The sequence below is a fragment of the Calypte anna genome, chromosome 6 (assembly GCF_003957555.1).
Source record: "Calypte anna isolate BGI_N300 chromosome 6, bCalAnn1_v1.p, whole genome shotgun sequence".
NCBI lineage: Eukaryota > Metazoa > Chordata > Aves > Apodiformes > Trochilidae > Calypte > Calypte anna.
Genome location: NC_044252.1, coordinates 12,431,643 through 12,455,858, shown reverse-complemented (window position 1 = coordinate 12,455,858; position 24,216 = coordinate 12,431,643). Strand labels below are relative to the sequence as shown.

Genomic DNA, 24,216 nt, shown 5'->3' with positions numbered 1-24,216 from the left:
TCCTGACCACAAAACAATAAAAAATGAACCAGTTAATTCAGTTGCATCTTTAACTATTCTTTGTAATTCATCTGCTTTTAATGTATCATACCTTGCAGTGCTGTCATCGCTTTTACCCACTACAATGACTTAAAGTTGTTCTGATCTGCAATAACAAATTTATGGGGAAGCGTTGACTGTTAATCTGCCATATTCTTTACATATTTCCTCCCTATTCTTCAAGCAGTCTTTATCCTTCCCAACAAAAGCAGAAAATAAAATGGCAGTGAAACTCTCAGACTCCCCCACCCTCTTTCTTTCTCCCTCTCATTGTTTGTTTGTTTTTTAATATAGCTTTGGTTTGGTGTTTATTTGGTTTTAATTTATGCTTTTCTAGATTAAAATAAGAACTTTGGGTGTGGGGGATTCGGGATTTTGTTGTTTTGCTGGGTTTTTTTATAATCAGTTAGGAAAGACCAAGGGTGTAAAGAACTCCTTTCAATCCCTCCTACAAGCTGCTGTTTCCTGAGGTCCCCCAGCATTTGGGTCTTCAATTCCTCTGCAGGAGGCCTCCAGCTCAGAGTCCCTTTATCTGTTTCCCTGTAATCAATTCCTTATGAGGATGGCAGTGGTTTTCTAAAGGAACCTGTGTTTACCAGGTTTCTCACCAAAGCTGTTCCCTCTTCACAGAATGCAGCTTTTACTATCTCTAGAGATGCCTGAGCTGTGCATGGACAGGGAGCGCAGTTGAAGCGCAAGGCTGGGTAGGAAAAGGGCTGACACTTGGAAGATGTCAAAAAGCATTCAACAAGATCAACAAGATCAAAATCATTTTGGCATTCCCACCTCAGACAGGCATGACCCATCAAGTTTAAAGCACTTTCAGTGTGTTCCTTCAATGTGACAGGATCAATGAGAGAGGGGAAAACATTAATCAAACTTCTGGTGGTTTTATATCTTGCTTTCCATCGGCTTTACAGAGTGGATGCAGTGCTGGGATAAAGCAGATATCTGACTTCCCATCCCCCTCTCACCTCAAGAGGCCATCCACACTCATGCAATAGATCTTTTTTATAATATATGTATATATATATATATCACTTGACAAGCTATTCACTTGACAAGTCTGAGGTATGCTCTGGGTAAGCCCGCAATGACAGTCCAAGGCAATTAGGTCCTTTCTAGAGAAACTTTTTAATAAGTTTACCTATAGCTGGGCAACTCTCACCAAGTCTTCCCTACTCCCTGACTCCCCTCCTCTCTCTCCACCTGCAGCTCTGGTCATGTTTTATCTGAGACCCCCCAAACAAAAGCCAGCTCATTCCACCAAATGGAAAGAAACATATCACAATATTTTGATTGTAGTATTACCTACATTTCAGCCTCAAACTACTTTATACTAATCTGCTAATCCTATATAATATTGACTTCCCAAGAAGGGAGATTATGCTAATCAGGATTTCTCAAGGATTTACAAATGATATTTATTTCTGAACTTTGTCAGAGTGAGAAAGGGAACAGGTCACCACCAAGCTGCTACTGCATTTTCTCTGGATTACAAGTCAAGCACCAGTGGTGTTCAAAGCCAACACAGCCACCAAAATGTCTCTCTAGCAGGCAAACCAACATATTTAGGATCATCTTTTCCCCCCAGATTAAAGTGTAACTGTGACCATCTACTGGGAATTTCTGAAAAGCATAAACCTTAATACCTCATCCAGTAATACTTCTATCAAACCTGTGATTTAAAGAACTGTCAACTTTCCAAATCAAATATAGGACCTAGATCTGCAGAAAGGATGTTCATGTCATCAAGAAGCATCAAAACACAATCAGTAAATTCAGTAAGTACTAAACATATTGACTGGAGGGAAGACCCACAAATCACACAGAAATGAAGCATCACAAAGCTATCCAAAAATCAGCACAACTGAGATATGCAACTGGAATAATCTCATTTTATTTCAAAATTTACTAACATCTTCACATGATCTGTTGCACTCCAATTGTATTTCTCATGCTGTGATACACCTAGTGGAAGGACTCTACTTTTATTTTAAGGTAGCATTAAAGCTGAATCATCACATACAGTGTGCAGAGAAGGTTTTGGGCTCAGCAGCCAAAGTCTGGAAAAAAGCAAAGCCAAAGCAAGTTTGCAACAGTCCTTGAGTTTCCACATGTCAACGTAGTTAGGAACACGATGCTGCATCATTACCCAGATGGAGAATGTTCTGCTTTAGAGTCAGCTGAAAGCAACACTGTGCTTATAGGATCCCTGGAAACTACAAGTGAAGTTTGTACCCCTGGTAAAGTAGCCATCCTCCCCTTCTGCAAGGCTTCCCAGTAAATCTTTGCTCATTTCCTTTCAGAAAGCAGCAGACTTCCCAGATTAGATGCCATCTTGCTGCCCAGCAGATCTGTGTCAGATCTGTGTGGAAGCTGCCTGGCTTCAGGCAGGGCAAGCCAGCAGCCTCCTGAAAAGGCAAGAATATGTGTGTTCTGGGCCATAAGGATCTTGACTAGAGCTCTGGGTTGGTTGCCAAGCACTTAGTAAACAGTTTCAGTTTCATGTGATTGGATTCCACAACACCCATAGACTTACTGGAAAAAAACTGCAGATGCAAAAAAAAAAAAAAATCACTGTGTGGGTCTAATCTACTGCAGAAAAATAACTGCAGCTGAGGTGCAAAACCACTCTGTGCAAATATTTAATTTCAAAAAAATACAAAAGAGAAAAATCAAAGCACGCAGGGATTTCTTTCTAAATTTTAAGCAAGGATCCATGCAAGGGGTTTACTTTGTTTTGTTACTGATTTGCATTTCAATTGTACAGGACAGACTTTAGAATTAAAGGACAAAAGATAATCTGCACCATACTTACATGGCCATCCTGGGTGCAAGTCCACGTGACCTCCTACAGGAGTGATAACACAGGGACATACTTCATCCACAGATGCACTCCCCCAAAAGGACTCAAAATTACACAAATAGTACAAGATTTCAGAATGCTGAGAGGAGAAACAGCCAATCCAGAAGAATGATTCTAGGCTATTGCTAAGCCCCAGTGAGCCCCAAGCCCTGATGTTATTTTTTTTCTCCTATATCCAGTCCCTCCAAATTTTGCCTATTCATCATGAAGAAAAAAATCTGCTCCAAATAACTCTGCCCCCACTACGCAGCAAACTTTGGTTTCTGTAGCTCTGTGGTTTCTGAAATATAAAGACAAATTTAAACATTAAGCTTCCTGACAAAAGAAAGAAAAAAATTAAATGCAATGTGAGTTCACAACTTATCTCTTCCCAGTTGTTCAGTACAATGAGCTCAGCAATGTGAGGAATTCCTTCAGAAGTGAAAATTATTTCCAAGTACTACTTTTTACTCATCTGGTGACTCCAACATTGACACAGAGCTGTTGACATATTTTTTTTTAAACCTACAAAACAAGAAAGGTCTGTAGCTTCTTTTTGAATTTGCCATTGCTAAATTTAAGCCCATCAGCTTTGTTACATAAACCCAACTGATTTTTCTCCTGCATGCTAGCTACTTTTGACCTAACTAGGCTTAAAGCACATTTCTTGGCCCTACTTTCTGCTGCCAATCTGAAAGGAAGCATATAACCAAGAAGAGAGAATTAAAGGATGCGCAGGAACAAACAAGAAGACAGAACAGCAGACTAAAGATTTGCTGCTTCTCTGTACCATATTGTTCCTTTCGTTTAGTCTTGGTCACACAAAAGCATGGGCCCTATCCACAACCTTCATAGTAACTGCAGTAGTGCTGAGTACTGTTATAGAGGCTTAAAGAAAGCTCCCATTTGTCTCTGTGTTCTTCCCACAACTCAGAAAAGGCACTAGACAGAAAAGCAAAGGTTCACAGCACCACAGATTTATTTACAACACACTACAGACAGGCAGAGCAGCGGCCAACAGAAAAAGGAAAATAAGGATAAGCTCCTTTCCACAAAATGGAAACTATTGTCTCATGAACAGGCACAGAGATAACCAAGGGAAAACAAGGAGAGTTTCAGAAATTCAGATGATACTTTTTTCTCTCTACACATCTTAATTTTGGCAGCCCAAAGATGAACAAATCCAATAGTCTCTGATACACAGCTCTGACACAGACACAGCAGACCCTGTAGCTGCTTCTACATTCTCTCTTTCCCCCATTATCAAAAGAACCAGTCACAGAATCCATCCAGTGCTGGTTTAGGCTTCTATGCACTCAGATGCACTAACATTCTGACACAAATTGATACTTTGTGGAATCATGTTTTTTTCCTTGACATTCATTTTTTAAACATTACTCCTGTACTCAGGAAAGCATTACATTACTATACACTTGTAAACAGTGTAGTGGAGGGGGAGAGCATCATTGACCAAAGTCCATTAATTTATTTTACAGATCTACTGTAAAACCTGTTAAGCATTAAACTAATATGTTCACTAGATATGTGCAACACCAGGATCTCAATATTCCTTGACCCAAGCCAAGCTGAAACTAAAACACACGCAAATCCTAAAAAACTGATCACAAACTCAGTTGTGGTGCAGCAGCTTAATTTCACCATTGTAGAAAGACACATTTGGGGTTGTTTGTGTTTGCTTGTTTGTTTTGTTTTCACTCTCCCATGTGCATTAAAGATGCATTGCAGGAAATAGAGAACCAAGTAGATTGCTGTATGCCAAGGCATAATGCCACTGGGGAGCAGAAACACCTGGTCCAAATTATCAGAGAACAAAAATCTACAAAGTCTGGTTTGGTCTAAAATCAGCTGATCCCTGAAAACAGGTACCTGTGTACTGGTGTCTGGCAAAGCTATCTTGAATCACCGCTCAGCAAATCTCTAGTGCATACCCCTGGCAGTGCTGAAATGACCTCTCATTTTTACTTCTGTCCAACATTATGCAATCTTTTTGCCACTGCAGTAATGAGAGCAGCTCCCTTCCCACTTCCATCTTCAGAGAGCATGAAAGTCACATCACACTGAGGTGCCAGTTCCTTCACCGTTTCCTGCAGGACCCTAGAAAAACTGAAAGAAAAGAGAGAGAACAGAACATCTGAGCAGTCACTGTCTGGTCTGAGATCTTTTTCTATTAGTGATGAACCACTAACTCAACCTTCCACTAGTTCTTCACAGAATCCCTTTCCATTTGTTTTCCCTCCTATTCAAGGAAGACATAAGTTTCTGTATGTGATCAGATTTTAAGTTCTATTTTTCCACTTTCATTTTGTTCAACATAATGCCAGGTGCCCCCCTTGCCTTTAGATATCATGGAGGAGGCTCTCTTCTCCCAACCCAAAAGCTAATGCATCTACTTCTAGGCCTCGCTCACAAAATAATGACCCAGCTTCAAAATCTTCACACAGCTTTCCATCCAGATATTACAGAAATCCCCCCAAAACTTTGGAAAATATATGTTAGAAGAGTAAGTTCATTCAACACCTAAGAGAAAAGAACCTCCCAGTGGTAAGTGAATTTCACTTTGCAATTTGTCATCCTTTGAGTAGGCAAGGGAAATTACAGGGTGTAGGGTAAGGTTAGATCTTTATTCCCTCTCTCATTTTTTATCATCCTTCTAGTAAGCTGGTACAATTCTGTGCATTTTCACAGTGGAAATGAGCAAAGTGAAGTGGTACCAAGGTACTCACTGTGGATGGAGCTTGTACAAAGTCCCATCTACTCCAACAGTGATTTGCAAGCGCTCCACACCTTGGTTTTCTCTCTTCTTCTCTACAATAGCTGCCAGTCCTGCCCCACAAAGCTGGGCAGCTCTTTTTGAAACAGCTCCACACACCTCTTTCACAATGATGCTGTCTTCACATGTGCTGTCCAGGCCAAGATGCTGCAGAATTTGGCGGACCTGGAGGAGGGCGAGCCGGTCACTGTGCAGAGGGAAACACAAACAGCAGCAAGGCATCAGGGGAGGCTGTGGCAGGCAGGAAAATGAAAGACTTACAGCTGAGACTCTGCCATGATTTAAAGCTCCAACTCTAACATGCTTCAGATGTTTTGAGGGAGATTCAACTCTTAATTCAAATTGAAAACTTGCCCCTGGCATGCCCTTCCCTACTTTAGGCTGTATTTCCAGAAGACACAAAAATCAGTTATTCGCCTAACTCCCAAAGTTATGAGGAAGATGAGCCAGATCAGCCACCAGACTGTGTTATTCTTGATTTCAAGGCTGAGACTCTACCTTCCAAGGTTTTGCACAGCAAAAAGGAGTTCACACAGCTTGGAAGACCATTGCAATCATGCACAGATACTTAAGTAAGTACATGTTCTATATCCCTGACTTTTTATTTTGTAAATAAGTACTATTTTAAGTCCTACAAGAAACACTCCAAGTATAATCATACTTGATTGTTAAGGCATCCAAGATAACACAGCTGTGTGGACAGGAAATTATAATTCATGTAATTACAGAATAATACTGGAACTCCCTCAGTTCCTTGGTTTTGGCTTTTGTTCTGGGGCTGGGAGGCAGAGAGCAAAGAAAACCATAATAGACTTCTTGGAGGAAAGGGCTTCACACACTTGCAGAAGGTTATTTTCTAGAGGTCCTAGAAAACTTTGAAGATTTGAACCACATAAATCTAGCAACTTTACCTCTCAATCTGAGACAGGAATTTTGTTTCAAATATGCCTCTTTTCCTGAGTGATTCTGAAATCTGTCCTCTGAACAGCAGTCCTTGTTTGGTTAAGTCGATCAAAATTTGCCTTACTATTTCACCTAGGTACATTCCACTGGTCATTTTTTCGTATCTGTTATGTTAAAAAAGAAAAAAATGTGATTTTAAAGAGATGGCATGCTTGCTCTCTTTAACAAGAGTAGTGTGTATGTGTTATATTAACTAAAAGCAGTAAAAGCCTGCAAAGCAACAGCCACTGAACTCCATCTTTTAACCATCAAAAATACAGTGCAGTGACTCCAAGTGCAAATATCAATTACAACATATTTAGCTGTGTTAAAAGAGAAGCTAAGAGAAATAGAGAAGAAAAACTTGCAATATTAAAACAGAAGATAGTGTTGAAGCCAGAGCCCACACTGAAGTGAAATATTTCCCTGCCTTGCCCTGCATTCACCAGTGAGTCATACGTGATCAGTGCTGTCTTTACCAAACAAAGAATGGTCAAGATTTTGCACAAGCTGTATTTTACCTTTGAAAAAACACTCCCAGAGGAGGAACACAGCAAGGTCTACACTTTGCACAGAAATCCCACAAGCCACACTGTTTGGTAACTGCCCTAAGGTGAAAACAGTGCCGTGGTAACAGAAACAATGTATGTCTTTGTTCTTTGTCTGGGTATCTGATTGCTGACCATGCAACAAATTAGAATTTCCTTTAGCATTATTCATTCATAAAGAACATTTTCAAAAGCAGCCAGTGTGTCTCAAAGATTGATTTTATCAGGCTCTTAGCATCAGGATCATCACACTTACCTCTGTTTCCCTGGGTTTAGAGACCCTTCATCTACTTCTTTATCATATTTTGTTCTGATGTTGTCAATGCATCCATTGTCACCAAATCCTCCCCATTCTGTATTAATGCACATTTTTCCTTCATTCCCTTCCACTATTTCTATGTTTTTCATATCCTCCATGTAGCACACATTGCTGCCTGTTCCTAGTAGGAAATAAATTATAAGGCTTCAGACAGAAAAGTCAAGGAGCAGCTCAAGCACATGGAAGATTATTGCAGCAATCATCTTTAAAAATCATCTTAAATCGCCTTTCTTCTCCGTATCCCAAAGTCCAAAGATCTCTCTATATCTTGGAGAAACAAGCATGAGCCAGTGATGCTAAGAGCACTGCAATTTATCACAAGAGAATGTAACCAGTAAAATGGGTCCTGCACAGAAAATTCTCACTGTAGAGGAATGAACTCTCTATTACAGGTCAGAATTGGCTTTGGCAGCCATTGGCAAGCACTGATCACTTGTCTGGTTTTAATGCACCACAAATCATTTTGTATGACAGCATGGCCCCAAAACAAACCCTGTCAAGAACCTAGCAGCCAATCAAGCAACTATCAAATCTTAAATGATTTGGTAAACAGAGCCACCTGCAACACAGGTTACATTCACTGACATAAGGACCAGTTCTTTAGAGAAAATTAGATAGCTGGTGCACTTAGCCAGTCAGAATCTATTTTCTAACTAAGGTTTCAGGTCTAATATGCTAAGATGGATTACTGACTGAAAACTTGGAGGGATCTACTGGGGAATCATCTAGGAAGCCCCAAAATAATTAATCCAAATAAAAAAAAATAATTCTTGTTCCAAGCCTTATGGCCTGGCTACAGAGTAAATATCAATACACTTGCCAAAACAAGAACTCATGCCATTATCTACTATTCCCATAGTCTTTTCCAGGCACACACTTGTTGGGCACTACCACAGATACGATCAAATATCCAAGGTATTCAGGATTCTATGTACTACAGGTGCTATTATGTTCTCTTTTGAATAGCATACAAATCTGCCAAGAACTCCAAGTGACTTGTAACACCATACATCAAACTCTAGTAAAAGACATTGTTTTACAAATTCCTAAATAGGGTGCAAAGCCTAGCACCTGCATATATGCTTTCTGCTTGTAGTGGTCACTCCAGTATGCCTGTACCTGCAATAAGGCCAATCTCACACTTTGGATCCTCATATCCACAAGTCATCATTGTCCCAACAGTGTCATTCACCACGGCCACAATGTCCAAGTCAAACTCCTAAAACACAAGTCAGAATCAGTAACAGGGGCTGAGCGGAAAGTGGAGTGTGCATTAAATCCATTTAAAAAGAGCAGAAGAGAATAGCTCACATTTCTTCTCTTGATGGCCTCTCTCAGCATATCAACAACATCTTCTCCCTCGCAGTCTGTTGCCTTGAAACCTTTTGTCCACCCCACAAGTGTACCCTGAAACAGAAGAAGTAGCAAATCATAAGCAAAGAGAGAGAGAAGACTGGAAGTTCCAACCACGAGTTTTTTTCTTGTCTCCATCATCCCCTGCTCCTGTTTGTTTGGGGTTTTTTAAATATTTTTTTTGTTATATGTATTTCCCTGGATAGGTTACTGTGAGTGACTAGTGCAGAGCATGTGCCTGTGTATATATGTTACTCAGCTCCTCACTCAGCAGCAGCTCCAGATTTACTCAGCTATTTATCAAAACACTGCCAACTCAGTGCCTTCTAATGCTCTTTTCTCATTTGGAAAACCTTTCCACTTCACCTTCCTTCTGTTCACAGTGCCATTGCATTATATGTGTGAGAAAGACTGTAAAAAACGTTTTTGCTGTAAATAATTAAACGTTAAAGAATGTTTACTGTTAATTTTTGCCTCATTTTTTCTGAAGGACATTTGGTATGATCCTACAGGCAACACTAACTTGTTTCTTTTTGGAGAGAGCCTTGCCTGGCAGAAACAGAAGGTGGCATCTGTTTTCTCTTGCCATTCAACAGTTCAGGCAGCATAAAGAAACTACTGGGCTATTAGAAGAGTGTAGTCACTTTGCTATCATAAGTGTTTGTTACAGAACAAAAGGAATCAACATCCATTTTTTATCAGATACAGAAGGTAGAAGTTATACACCCCATATGCATACAGGATGATAACTTTCTCTTGAAACACATTGCACAGTAGAGCAATACAATCCCCATAAAACAGGTGAAATACTCTCTCCAAAAGCTAATTTGTACATGTGTGAGTGCTGTACACACACACCTTTTCAGCCTTGTAAAGTCCTACTTGGAAGAAAACTTCTAGAAGAATAGCTTTTTGCTTGCACTCTCCAAACCAAGTCACTCTCACCCAAAATTATGTCATTTACCAAGCAGCTGCACAGCTGCCATTTGACCCATCTGTGTTGCAGTTCTTACCTTGTCAATACTGGCTTGCCTGCATGGGAAGGAGAAGGTGAAGCCCAGAGGCAGTCGAGCACCCTTAATTCCCATATACTCCAGGAAGTCTGCTATGCACTGAACAATATGGTCAAAGAGCTGGAAGAACAAAAGAAGAATATAAATCTCACAATAATGACATGCAAGGGGTCTTGGCTCAGTTACTTAAACATTCATTAGAGGTTACCTCTTCCCCTGTCCCTTGCATGATCTCCAAAGGAATGGCAAAGATTTTGTTATACATTTGCACAGATTTTCTTCTCCCACTTCTGATTTTGACGAGCAGAACCCTGAAATTTGTCCCACCAAGATCAAGGGCAAGGAACTTCCCTTTCTCTGTAAGAGAAGGAGAATAAGAAGAAAGATACTTCTTTTTGGTGTTTCTTGTACCACGTTTGCCAGAATGGCATACTCTGCTACATGTCCCCAAGAAATTTCCTCTGGGCACACTGCTCCCTATAACGTTTATACCATCAGTCTGCTAGGATGTGGCTGACAGGTCAGCCAACTAACAATACAGGAAGAACTGGTTTACCAACATAAACCTGGGATTTCCCAGAATAATCAGCATATTCCTCCCTCCAGGAAAGCAGAAAAGGAACTTTTCTGCACCACCTCCAGGTGATCATGAAATTACTTCACCTGTTCCATCTGGTGTCCCACAGACATACGTGGGTAACATCTTCACTGTGGCACTGGCTTGTGTCTCTCTCTTTAGCCCGTACTCCAGTTCAGTCCTCATTTTGTTCTTAACCTCTCTCAGGGTGTCCAGGGAGAGCAGAAATGGTGCCAGAGCAGCATCAATTTTCTTGCGCTGAGCGGCCAGCCTGTACCCCACTGCTGTGACCATGGCAGCCCCCTTCCCACTGCCACTCAGGGAGAGGAAAAAACGAACATCACAGTTTGGGACCAGCCTTCTCACCACCTTGTGCAGGCGTTTGGCATACCTATAGGAAAAAAGAGCTTCTTTAATGCCTCTCAGGCATTTCATGCATGGTTTTCTTCACATACACTTCCAATACACCCATCCATTCAACAGCACAAGGGCTGCAGCACAGACAGAGGAGCACAAGGTCAGAAACAGGTTAGGAACTGATTTCTGGGTATTTTTCAATACAGGAAACACAGAGAGGTACACTGGAGAAAAAGCCAGGTAAGAGTGGAGAGTCACTATCACAAACAGATATCCATCTGGAATCAGCCTTCTGTACACTTTGCTAGAAATGTTTGGGAACGTTTCCAGTTTGGGAAGACATAGATTACAAAATAAGAAGAATATAAACCACAATGAACTGCAGGTGCCCTGTAGTCCCAGGAGTCATTTGATGAATCAATTGCTCTTCTTCAGACACTATGTCATATTGTTCCCATCCCAAATTCTAAAGCACCTGAAACATCTTTGCAACAATTAACCCTCCACACCCCACCAGATCTTACCCCAAACCTGCAGCAAAACCAGCAGTCCTCTGAAAAGCCACACACATATGCAGATGGAGACCCTTTGCAACACCAGCATGTGGCCAGCAATTACCCAATCCTCTTTAGCTACTTACTGGGGGTGGGTTTTATAGAGTCCCCCATCAATCCCAACAGTGGTTCGCATCCTTGAGAGTTTTTTATTCTCCCTGAGCCGGGTCAGTATGGCAGCCAAGGCAGCAGCACAGAGGTTGGCTGAGCGGAAGGACACGATGGTGCAGACGTGCTGAACAGCAATGCAGTCCTCCTCAGAGGGAAATAGGTTCAGCTCTGTAAGGATCTTCTTTGTGTTGCTCAGACCTTCCTTATGTCTACACCAACACAAAAGGATATATCTATCAGCTGATGCAAGGACACTGAGGCAGCACATAGATCAATCTCTGCATAGTGGCTCAAAAGGAAGTGAGAAGAGTAGAGCACAACCCATCAAGCAGCATCATAACTGGTTCCCATAAACCAGCAATGTCTTCCCCACACTATTCCCAAAAGAGACTTTTAAGAGGCTGCTTCTGGGGGTTCAGTTTTTGGTGAGACGAACCAATTAGCTGGCCAAGAAGAGAACAGGATAAAACATTTAGTCCATAGCAGGAGAACACAGGAATAGATGTACAGTTCCACTAAATACAAAATTATTCCTGGCATAGCAACATGGGTTCCTCTTAAAAACACCTCAATCTATCAGTTTTCCATGTGGTGATCCAGAGTCTGTACTACATCTCCATAATCCCAGTATTCCCACATCACTGAAGCTGAAAACAGCAAAAATCATCCCATGTGCTCAGGTCCCTGAAAACATTACCTAAACAAGTGGCATCAGTGAAAGTTATTTACACATTTGCTACCAGGGTACTTCACTAAAACTTTATCTTCCACCAATTCCTACTTGCAGAAGGATAAACTTTTCTCACAAGCAAAAGTATAATCAAGTTGAGAAGTTCAGGTTTGTTCCCAGTACTCATAGATTATAATTAACACGTTAATTATCATTGCTGAGCTTGTGAAAGACTAACAGCCACTCCCAAACAGCATAATGAAGGTTCTTACTTTTCCATTGCAGACACATGTTCCATTTCTATCTTGCCCTTAGTTAACAGAGCTGTTGACACTTTCCCATTGAAGAGCAGACCATCTTTTGTCATTTTTAAGAGGATGAGTCTTACAAGTTCCCCCAAATGCAGGCTGCTGATCATCTTCTCAAACCTGTAATGAGGCATAGGAAGGATTACAGGTGTTTACCAGTTTGCCAGAGCTATAAGTTCAAGCATCCTATGCTCCTTTGCAGGTTTATCACATCCAAGGATATAAAAAGGGGTTTGAGGAGATAAGTTGTAGACAGAAAGCCACCCTGAGGTCATGGGACCCAATAACAGCCCTTTAGGTTAACTGAGTGATTAAAGAGAATATTCACAAGAATCGCGACCAGCTCAGCCAGCAGAAGCAGCTGTGATGAACCAGGCTTTAAATATGCCTTTTTTAAATCTTCCTCCTCCTTCTTTACCCTTTCAGAGCATCACAATAGAGCAACTATCTACTTTTAATGACAAAATAGCAACTGCAGCAGCAACCCTTTGGCCTGTGAGGCAGGGGGATGTAGAAGGTACCCACTCTTCTCAGAAGGTAGAAGTCTGGGTAGGATAGGACCAGTAGCATACCAGCTCAAGTTACCACTCAACTCAATACGTGCTCCAAACTGGTTCCTGGCATACACTGGAAAGGCACTCGTAGAACTCAGATTTCCAAGACAAATCAGATGGGGAATCACTTACAATTGTTTTCCAGGATTAAGAGATCCCTGATCGAGCTCCAGATCAAATTCTGTGCGGAGGTCATCCAAAGCACCATCATCTCCAAAGGCACCCCACTCTGTGTTAATGCACATCCTCCCTTCATCACCTTCCACCAGATCAATGTGCCTCATGTCCTCCATGTAGCACGCGTTGGTGCCAGTACCTGTGCATGTTGAAGCCAGTGCTTTTTGTTTAAGTCCACACGATTGGGAATATATCAATAGATTGTCTTTAGAGTAAAATATAAATACATAATCCTGTGGTACAGAATGTTAATATCAAGCCACCTGCATTTGCTAAATAATCAATAATCAATCACAGTAAGCAAAAGTATTAGTAATTAACCTAAGGCCTGACTTGCTTAAAAATATTTTTTTTTCTTTTTCAAATACGCTTTTATCTGCCTTAAAAAAGCCATCACAATGCACAGAGTGGAGACACTGTGGAAAGCATAGTTGATCCTAACTACCAGACGTGAGAGGAATTCAGTTTTCCCCGGACAGACAGACAGTAATTTTCTATAGAGTCAGCAGAAAAGTTTAGTATGCTGGTCACAACTGAACCCAGACAAAATGGAGACTGTGGTATTTGATGGCGATGTGATCAGCATAAAAACAGCTGCTTCACAGAAGGCAGCCAGGCTTGAAAATCTAACCATTGTTTTTCCCATTTTCTTCCTGCTCTTTGCTGTACCAGGACCCCCCCTTCTACTCCAAATTTGTTAGGATTAAACAAATGAGGGGGGAAAATACACTTAGTGAGCAGAAAAAGTTACCAATTATGAGTCCAACTTCACAGCGCTGGTCATCGTATCCGCAAGTCATCATGGTTCCCACAGTGTCATTGACCAGTGCCAAAACATCAAGGTCTAGTTCCTAATAGCATAAACAATAGAAAAAAAAACCACCTAGAGAGTCTCCTGTGTGTTAAAGCAACAGCATGCCAGCATACTCCCCAGGTTTTACTTTGAAGACCTGGCTTAGGAAAGCTCTTCATTTGAAAGACACATTACTTTTTCTTATAACACTATTCCCACAGCCCTGTAAAGTAACAAACATCTCTGATTTCTCAAGTGCTTGGCCACCAAGGATCTTTGCCTGCAGGGTGTGGTCTTCCCCAATTCAATCTGCCAGAAAAGCAACTTCTTACTGGTTTGAATTCTGTGATATGCTAGCACCTGGCTATCTGTCCTTATGGGTTACCTGACAGGATAATGTCCTACCCTTGAGCATACTGCCAAATGGGAAAGAAAACACAAACATTAATGGAGCAAGGCCATGCTGACATGGGCTATGAGGTTGGTGAAGAGTTTAGAGGGAAAGCCATATGAGAAGTGGCTAAAGGCACTTGGTCTGTTCACCCTGGAGGAGACTCAGGGGAGACCTCACTGCAGCTTACTGCTTCCTCACTAGGGAAGGAGGAGAAGCAGGCACTGACCTCTTCTCTCTGGCATCCAATGATAGGACCCGAGGGAATGGTAGAAAGATGTGCTGGGGGAAGTTTAGGTGAGATATAAGGAAAAAAAGTTTCTCACCAGGAGGGTGGTTGGGTGGGGGAACACGCTCCTCAGGGAAGTAGTTATGGCACTAAGCTTGCCTGAGCTCAAGAAGCATTTGGATGACACACATGGTGTGATTCTTGGGGTGCCCTACACAGGGACAGGAGTTGGACTTGATAATCCTGATGGGTCCTTTCCAACTTGGCAGATTCTATGATTCTATGACAGACTCCCTTTAGTTCAAATCGAGAGTGGGGCCATATTGGTCCACTGTCAGACAGCCCAGTTTATCAGTGTGCAGTCACTATCACTGTCAAGACTGATGTGGGGCAGCTCGAGATGCAGTTCAAAGTCCCCTTCCATGGCTTCAGCTCCAAAGGAGAGACAGAGCTACTAGCTATATAACCATGTTGAATATTTGTTACTGGCTGTCCTTGCCTGATAACTCCCACAACCACCCACACATCACAAGCTGATCTCCCAGGAGGACAACCTAGGGCCACTCAGGTTCACCTCCCGAAGGTGTAGAACTTACCTTATGCTTCTCAAGGGCCTTACACAGAGAGCTGACCACATCTGTGTCCTGAACTCCCCGAACTTTGAAGTGTTTCGTCCAGCTAAGAAGGACTCCCTGCAAAATAACAGTCCAGTGACCCAAAAGCTCCAATTTTAGTATACAATCTGCCCCAAAGACAGCCATGCCCAGTCTGTGGAGAAGCCTACTATGTGTCTCCACACATAGCCAAAATAAGTCATGATAGAACCCTGGGATGCCTGTCAGTACAAACACAGTTACCCAAGTACAGTAACAAAGACCCAGTCCTGCAAAATGCATCTCCCTGTGCTTTGTTTAAAGCAGGCGTGGCTTTACTGATGTACATCATAAACTAATAGCATTAAGCACAAATCACTGGCAGGACTGGGACTCAGAGCACAGATGCCTAGAAATAGCAGAGGCTAAAGTAAGAAGCCATAAAATTGCAACCAGCCCTTCATTTTTCCATGTGACCTCTCAAAAAGCTTATCTACAAGTCTTTCCTATTTAGAGTGAACTGTGAAAAAAAACTGAACAGAAGTGATTAAAAAAAAAAGAAACATGCTTCAGGACAAAACAGAATGTGCTTTGCAGTCTAGCTGTCTTCACAAAAGGGCATATTGTTACTATGGAATCAAGTACTGATTAAACAAATTAATACCTTTAGCTTAAAGATCATGTTACCTTGAGATAAGAAACAACTGTCTGAAAGGTAGCCAAGTCAAATTAAATTCCAATGGTCATCTGTGCCTTCTTCAGAGAGCCATGTAAACATGACCCCACAACAGGGCCACAGGGTAACACTCCTATGTAATAGTTTCTGCTGGCTCTGCTAGGAGCTAGGCTTGCCAATATTTCTTTTTGTATCTTACCTCATCCAATTTAGTCTGTTTGCATGGAAAAGAAAATGTAAAGCCAAGAGGTAACTTCTTATGCTTCAGGTTTTCAGCCTCCATGAAGTCTGACAGACAGTCAGCAATGTAATCAAAGAACTGCGCAAAGGAAGGAGAGGACAAAGTCAGGCTGTGTCCAGCAGGCATGCACTCAAGCCCAGCACCATCACAGGAGAACCTGAATGCCCTACCTCAGCTCCATTCCCCTGTATGATCTCCTTGGGTGAGGGGTAAAACTTGGTCTCCAGCTCGCTGCTCTGCTTCCCATCATCAAACACCTTCACCCTGTGGGCACGGAACTGGGAGCCACCCACATCAACAGCAAGGAACTCACCCTTCTCTGCAACACAAGTGGGCAAGTGGTGACACCAGAGAAACATGTCCCAAATGCCACGCTGAAGGCCACAGCCCAGGGCTCCTGCCTCATCATGGCCACAATCTCTCCTGCCCAGCCATGGCAGGTTCTTTTCCTAGGGGCCCAGAAGCATGCCCAGGGAGGTTGAGAGTTGGCAGCCCTATGGAAGGGACCCAGGTTCCTCCTTTTAGCTTGCATTGTGGCCACGAGTTTCAATTATTTAGCAATCTGATTTTCCACCCTTCTCCTTCCACAGCAGCATGTTCTCAAGCTGCAGAGGGATAAAGTTGTCAGAAAGAGAGGCCTGAAATAACTGCAAAGCCAACCACAGCACACAGGGGCTGCAAAACTGTACGCCCAAAATGTGGGGAAATGGGATTTTGAGAACCAGTGAAGGATGCAGGATTTGCAGCCCCATGTTAAGATCTGGCCCTAATGGATCTGGACCCAGCTTCCAAGTGGGACAAGATTAATTTGCCACTGAAAGTGAACCAAAACAAGGATTTCCAAATGCTTTTAGGTGTTTCTGTGAAAGTACCACTCTGTTGCCATCAGTGGGCAGTGCTTTTAGCTCTAACACATTCTTCTCTAGCAGGTGACCTCAGGCAGAAGGACAGTCTGGCCTCACTGCTACAAATAAAACAATTATTTGTCCATCCCATGCACAGGAGAAGGCCCTTCCCCACAGAAAAATGCAGTGGCATGTGTGTAGCATTGTGTGATCTTTGTTCCACAGTCCAAACACCTGACTAGATTTTATCAAATCTGGCCTTGAAAGGGAAGGAAGCAGGAAATTCTACCTGTAATACCATGGTCAGGTATCACAGAGGTGAGGAGGCAAATTGGGTTACTCAGTAAACTGTTACATTAGTTAGATCATTAATCTCTAAATGATTAAAAACTGATGATGTAAGCCATTCAGGTAACAACACTGAAGGCACTGAAAAATCTGAAGGTTTGTTGCTATTGCAAATGGGAAAATCAAGCCAAGTTTGAGGCATTTAAACCTGCTGGAAGTTTTTTGACTGGAAACAAACAAACAACACTAAAAAATAAACAGTAAGAATTTTGCAAGAGTGCAAAAACAGAAAAATCAATGTGATTCTTAAAATAGGCAGTGTGTCAATAAGATGTGACCCAGCCTGACTTGAAGCATGTCCTTGACCAAGCAGAAAGATCACGTAGGCCAGGAAAGAACTGTCCAAATCTGGCCTTGAGGAACACGAAATCTTGAAACAGTGATAACACTACATGCAATTTCCAAGCCTCCTGACCACCCTGTTATCTCAGGACAGGGGCAGTGTCATTTCAGACTTCAGAACAAGCAGCTGTCACTGAGATAGCAAGGGTTTAGCTAATACTGTATTTATTTATTTTTGTATTAAGGTAGCAGGATGGGTGTCTAGTTCCAGACAGGCAGTTTGGGGGGACTACACATAATTTATCTCAGACATCCCTTATTTCAGAGGATTAGCCTCCAAATGTCCCCGTTATGGCATTAAAACTTATTTCTCATTTAATTGTGAGAAAATTACCTTCAGAGGAAATAAAGTCCTGTGGAAATAAGGTACATAAATAAAACATATAGGTTTTCTGCATGAACAGCTGTTATACACTGAATCCTGACCTAAGCCAGACACAGAGTTCTGTACAAATCCAGAGACTTGGTTAAACCTGGGAAAAATTTCATTTTCTGTCAGCCTGCACTGGCAAGAGCCAGCTAAGCCAGAAGAACTACTCTGCATGTGCACAATTCTTCAAACAAGACATGCTTTTTAGATCCTACTTCACATATTGCATCCACCTAGAGGACATCACTGCATTTTTCTCCCTCTCGAACTTGGGGGCAACTGGAAACACAGATCCAGCTGCAGCAGCAGAGCAGGCAGTTTCCTGGTAGACCCCATCCAGAAGCAGAGTTTCCCAATCCAGAAGGCAAAGAAGGGCAGGAGAGGACCACTTTTTGGGACAATAGTGAAAATAGTGCAGTTTGCTGCCATAAGCCAGGATTGTACCACAGCTCTGATATGGTAAGGTTCATCCTGCCTTTCCCACAGCTCCATGAACACCAGGGCCACAGCACTGCCCACAGCTGCAGTGCACTGCACAACAGGGCCTGGGCTGTAGAGGCTGCTCTTGCCATGTCCATGTAGCTGTAGCTACAGCTCCTGCAGCAAGGCCAGTACTAGGTACAGCCACATTTGCAGAAGAAAGAGGCTTTTTTCTCAGCTCTTACTAGGTCCTTTGCTCCAGCAAGCAGAATTAGGTTGAACTCCACCTGATGAAGGGAAAATCCCTCTGCCAGCTCTCCTTCAAGCTGCTGTGTCCTCAACACACACCTTTTTTCTCAACATGAGGTAGTAAACCCAAAACCTTGAATACTGGAAGCATCCCATCATCTTCCTAAACTAGCACTGCTGTGAGGGAGCAGGAGGAACTCACCTGAGCCATCAGGAAGTGAGCGCACAAATGATGGCAGCATTTTTACTGTTGCTGTGGGGTTGGTGTCTCTCCCCAGGCCCTTCACCATCTCAGCCTGGAATCGAGCCATCACATCCAGCAGGACGTCGTCGGAGAGACGCATGTGGTACAGGTACCTGTCAACCTGAAAAGATGGAAGGTGTTACTCAGGAGATATGAGGACTACTCAGTGCCCAGCAGCAGGCTGGGATGAGCACTGCTTTCACACCACAGCACTGTCCTATGTGCACTTGGGAGGCTTCCTGAAAGCACAGAAAACGCAGGAACTTCTGAGCCATTAGTGTGAGGTTTCTAGCCATGTGTGAAGGATCTAAAAACCCTGAACTCCAGTTCCAGTAACACCTTTGCATATTGCTGGACAGTAATTACTTTGCTCATTCCTACCTGCCTGATAAACATGAGAATAAACAGACCCTGAAACAACACAAGAATTAATTTCACATACGTAACACATGGATGGACTGCATACCACCTATGCAAACCCCTCCTCTCTTGTTCTACAAGTTCATTTCATCTTTGACCTCAGCACTTAAATGCCCACCATCTCCAGTGCAAGTGAGCTCTGAGATGTCATCAGAACATTTACTTTTATAAAAACTTTGTTCTGAAAATGTTGAATGCAGGCTTGGTGAATTACTGTCAATGTGAGCCACCTTCTCTGATGGTTCTGTAACTTGACAACATACATAAGCCAATCAGACTTGCTTGAGACCCTGACCAGCTGTTTTTACACCATCATCCTCTCCTCCTACACATGTAGCAAACTAGAACTCCTAAGTGTCTTGACCTAGTGAGAATCTGAACTCTCAGTCAGGTCCTGAAAGTGCCATCAGTACCCAAGTATCCACAACCTGAAAACATCTATTCAGCTACTTCTTCACTCCACAGACAATTAACTCTGTTGGCATGCCAGGCTGGAGCTCAAAGCCTTTTTCTCACTCCAGCTTTGCCCTCGATTCTCTTGTGAGTAGTGGACACTCCTTCTGTTAGAGAAGCCAGTCAAGTTTTTGTACAACTTCATCAGGGCAAAACTTAAGGTTTTCTCCTTTTGGACCACACACATTTCATTGGTCTCATTTACACAGGGAGGCCTAGAGGGCTGGGAGAACATACACAAAACAAGTCCTGCCGGCAAGAAGGCAGATTTTAAAAGTAGCATTGTTTAAACAGAGGAGAACACAGTCTGCAGATAATTGGCCTCTTCTGCAATTCGGACTGACCACCTATATTAATGAGACACAAACCACCTACCTATTCACAGTCCCATTTTAAGTGATAGTCAGCAATGACCCATCTGAAAGAGCCAGTACCCTGAAAGTAACTGTAGCACTTACTAAAAAGCATAACATACAGAGAGGAGAAAGTCCTAAAATACAAGATGCAATTGGTAAAGAGCAGCAGCTGCCTTGGAATACAGCTGTGCCTTGAAAAGGCCCTTATTTAGATCTCTCTTTGCAGCCCTCATTTGCACAAGCACTTGATTTCCTTCAAGGCTTGTTTGAGGCCTCATCACTGTGTAGGATTCAGCACTCTCAGCCCAAGCACCAGCACTGCTTTTTGGGCTAAAAGAAAATACAATGACTGGGCACACAAAGTTCTCACACAGACCCAAATAACCTTGTGACAGAAGTCCTTGTGGAGAAAAACACCCCAAACCAACAAAACAGTAAAGAAAGGATTACATCTGTCTGCAGAGAACAAACTAGCTCCCGTCTCCAGAGAAACTGTAGTTGCCACCCTGTTTAACTACAGAGTCCTCTCCAAGGAACTAGATTAAGGCAGAGCCCAGGAAAGCCTGGGCTTTCACAGGGAGGCTCTTGCTCTTGCCTCCAGACAGAAAATAAGCCTGGGGAGGGAAAGGTGGAAAGGCATTCCTTCAAATTAGAGAGAAATCAACTCTGCTCCATGCAGTCTACCCTAGGCTTCCTAAAAGAGAACTCTAAAGAATATGTGGTTTCTTTGCCTTCAGCCAAGACTAGTTTGCACGTATAAGAAAGATTTAATTTTTAAATGGTTTTGCCAGAATCCCTCTTCCCCCTGCTCTCTACTGTCCTGCAGCAAAGTCCTCCCTCTGGATGATTCTCTGAAGAAGTCACCCAAGTGCTGTTCCACAAAATGACAGCACTGTCTAGAGATCTTAAATCAGATCCTCACACCAGGAAAGAGTAGGGGTCCTCTTTTGATCACATTAAACTCTGGGGATAAGCAGGCTATGACTGACAGAGTTAGAGACATCTGAAAATTGAGATTCCAAGACCACTGTTGGAACACTTCTATTCAAAGCAGAATTGGTGGAAGGTCCCTTAAGAACAAGCCACTCCTTGTTTAAGCAAGGACACAGAGAGGACAACGCAGTCTTGCTCAATTTGCTGATAAGCTCAGTGGTGTAGGCGGATCTACCTACCAGGACCTTGAACCTCCCACCCTGCCACACACATGCAGACAGCCCTGCCTCCAGCTGGCTGGAAAACAAGGATAGGGATTGGCAGCAATGGACACCAGAAAGCACCCAATGGAGATGCCAGAGAACCTGCACGGGACACATCTAGAAACCAGAGGACCTCTGACACAAGAACCTTGCAGGTCTCATGTGGTGTTACGATGGAGAGCCCAAAACTCACTACAGCATGGCCATGCAAGTAGATTAGAGAAGAGCAACCATTAGGCAAGCTCACTCCCAGTACCGGTAGCTTCAGATCTGGGCCACCTTGAGCTTTTCCAACTATAAAGCTATATCTATAAATATCAAAGGGATCAGCCAGATTTGGATGACCATAGAGGAGGCACAGGCACTTCTCCCACACCAGCATGAGTTTGAACTGTCTCTTGAATCCCAGAAGACCTGGTTCAAAGACCCCAGGAGCTTTCTATACCCCTTCTACAGTGTGACTCCAGTTCCTACTCAGCTTTAGAAACCCCATCCTTCAGTCTACACTTAGAAAACAATTCAGCAAGAGGTTCCTTCCTGCCCTCTGGACTACATCACACCACACCAGACAGAGTTAAGATCATTTGCTCTATTACTAGAAGAGAACTTGTACCTGTGCAGGCATAATCACTATTTTTGCATTCACAATACATTTCAGTGTCCAAATGCTTCTTCCCCATTTGGCTGTATGGCTTTAGTAGACAATGCCATTATCTAGTCTGCACTACATACTGCAGACCCCACAATATCGAAGTAACATAGATCTTGAAATAGGAATCAGCTAATGTTGCATCTTACCTTTTTTATTTGATCTTCTTTTAGCTTTGTGAAATGGAAAGCTAGCAAGTGGACGGCAAACATCTTGAAGCAGATGAGTCAGTAGTGACAGAGCTGCTGTAACTCCAAAGCGTCAGGTCTCTCTGTTCACAAAGCTGGAGCTAGAGAAACTTCAGCTGAGGCATTTCCCCCCGGGGTGAGATAGTGGAGTTCCTGAGAAATTGAGTCCAGAAATAAATCCACACAGTGTGATCCGTTCAATGATTAAACTTCTGTCTCTTTTTATCTGCCCCCCTCCCATCAACCCGAAATCCCTCCCTCCCCAGTTAAACACTTAATTGTGCCAGAGCAGGCTCCTGGAGAGCTGCCAAGCTGAAGAGGAGAAAAATCGATTTTGTTACTGCCCAACTTGGGAACTGTTACCACTTCCCAATGTAATTGCTATACAGCCTGCCCTGCTTCGACCCCTTCATTCCTGGAGGACCAACAAGATCCCACCAGCACAGAGAGCAACCAAGTGCTGCAGAGACTCTGTAAAGTTAGAAAGGTTTTCGGCAGGTTTCTTCCCTCTGCTTAGCACTCCCACTTGCGAGACAAGCTCTTCTGCATGAATTAACTCTGTTCTAGTTCCACACACTGCACCCTTATCTGCAGTTTCTTTCCAATTAAGCTTCAGCCATGTAAAGGAGCAGAGACACACAGACCCCTGCCCCCAGCTAAATACCTCTTAAGCAATTTCCAGCAGAGAGGTTTTGTGCAGATTACTCTCCCTTTGCTCCTCCTGAAGACAAAATTTCAGACCAACAAAGATCTTTGGCATTGGAAAACCTGGGGAGGGGACAGATTTACCTGGCAGCCAACAATGTTGATAGCAGACTGCTTCACTTGACAAATGCCTTTAACTGGCACAGCACAGAGTGCCTACAGCAAGAGCAGCTTCCTTACACCATCACAGCTGAACTTCACACAGCTTCTGGAAGTCCAGTCTGAACACTCAAGTGTTTCCAGGATTTTGTCACTCTACCAAGTGATATGGACTATGGGAAAACATCGTCCAAAGGAAACCAGGAAAAACGTTAAAAAAAAAAGAAGAAGAAGGGGGGGAAAAAAAGCATTCTAACAGAGTAATTAGAGGCTCTCTCTCAAACTGCACCTACATTTCATGTGTTTCCCCCAGTTGCTGTTCAGGTGGAACTGAGCTCACTTAGCTGCACTGGCAGACAATTGCCACCCAAATATTTTGCAGAAAAAAATCTCAGTTAAAAATTATTTTTGATCTTAGAAAAACAGCCTTGTAGCAGGGAGAGAAGAGGGAGGGAAGGAGAGGGGGAAAGGGTGCCAAGAAACAGGAGGAAACAAAAAAACTGCTGAGCAGAAAGAGAAAATTGCCTGCAGAAACCCAGAGTGGGGCAGAAGCAGACATCAGAAAAGGATCTCAGGCTACAGCAATTCCTAGTGTAAAGTGGACCAAACAATCTCATGCTGTTGATAAAAAAGTATAACTGAACAATGAACAAGAGCATAATCCAGAGACACACACCAGTCAGCTCTACACTAAGCACCAGTCTCAGGAAGAGGATGATGCACAGTCCTGACAGCGACAGCACATCAAGGAGACACAGATCAGGAGATAGCTCTGCTGAACACCAGGAGCAGTCTCAGGTTGTATTTTTTCAGCCTCTGACCACAGGGAAAGACTGAAACGGCTGAGAGGAAGGGAACTCCCTCAGCAGAGACAAATTATACAGAATCTCTGCTATGAAAGGTTGAGGTCTTTTTTTCCTCCTGCCTTGCATTATAGGTGAGCTCTAGACACTGAGAGATCCTGCCAGCTCTATTTATTTTCCACGATTCTAGAACAAGAGTAAAGCAGACAGAGTGGCTGAACAGTCCATAAATAGGGTTTGTTCTAAAATTAGGCCTTTGATCTTCAAGAGAAAGGAAGAAAAGAAAGAAGAAAAAGCCACACTACGAGCCAAAAAGCATGGTTCACTTCTCCTGCATTCATCTTTTAATAACTTCTGGCTTGTTAAGTCAGGCACTGACTCCCAGAGGGCCTGTCTCTTTCCTCATTGTTTACCCATGCCATCCGAGTCACAACCCCTCTGGCCA

The 24,216-nt window shown here is 42.9% G+C and overlaps 1 protein-coding gene across 1 annotated transcript; it reads right to left on the bottom strand.

Moving 5' to 3' along the window:
• Positions 1 to 1,917: 1,917 nt before the first annotated feature.
• On the bottom strand, positions 1,918 to 22,337 carry HKDC1 (hexokinase domain containing 1). The gene is made up of 18 exons (XM_008497656.2): positions 22,126 to 22,337; positions 18,861 to 19,023; positions 16,255 to 16,403; positions 16,043 to 16,162; positions 15,171 to 15,266; positions 13,913 to 14,012; positions 13,117 to 13,300; positions 12,395 to 12,550; positions 11,428 to 11,661; positions 10,517 to 10,821; positions 10,062 to 10,210; positions 9,854 to 9,973; positions 8,799 to 8,894; positions 8,607 to 8,706; positions 7,425 to 7,608; positions 6,590 to 6,745; positions 5,632 to 5,865; positions 1,918 to 5,011 (listed from the first exon to the last, which is right to left on the bottom strand). The coding sequence occupies exons 1-18, from the start codon at positions 22,186 to 22,188 to the stop codon at positions 4,867 to 4,869; spliced, it is 2,754 nt and encodes a 917-aa protein (XP_008495878.1). The 5' UTR covers positions 22,189 to 22,337; the 3' UTR covers positions 1,918 to 4,866.
• Between the last annotated feature and the right edge of the window lie 1,879 nt (positions 22,338 to 24,216).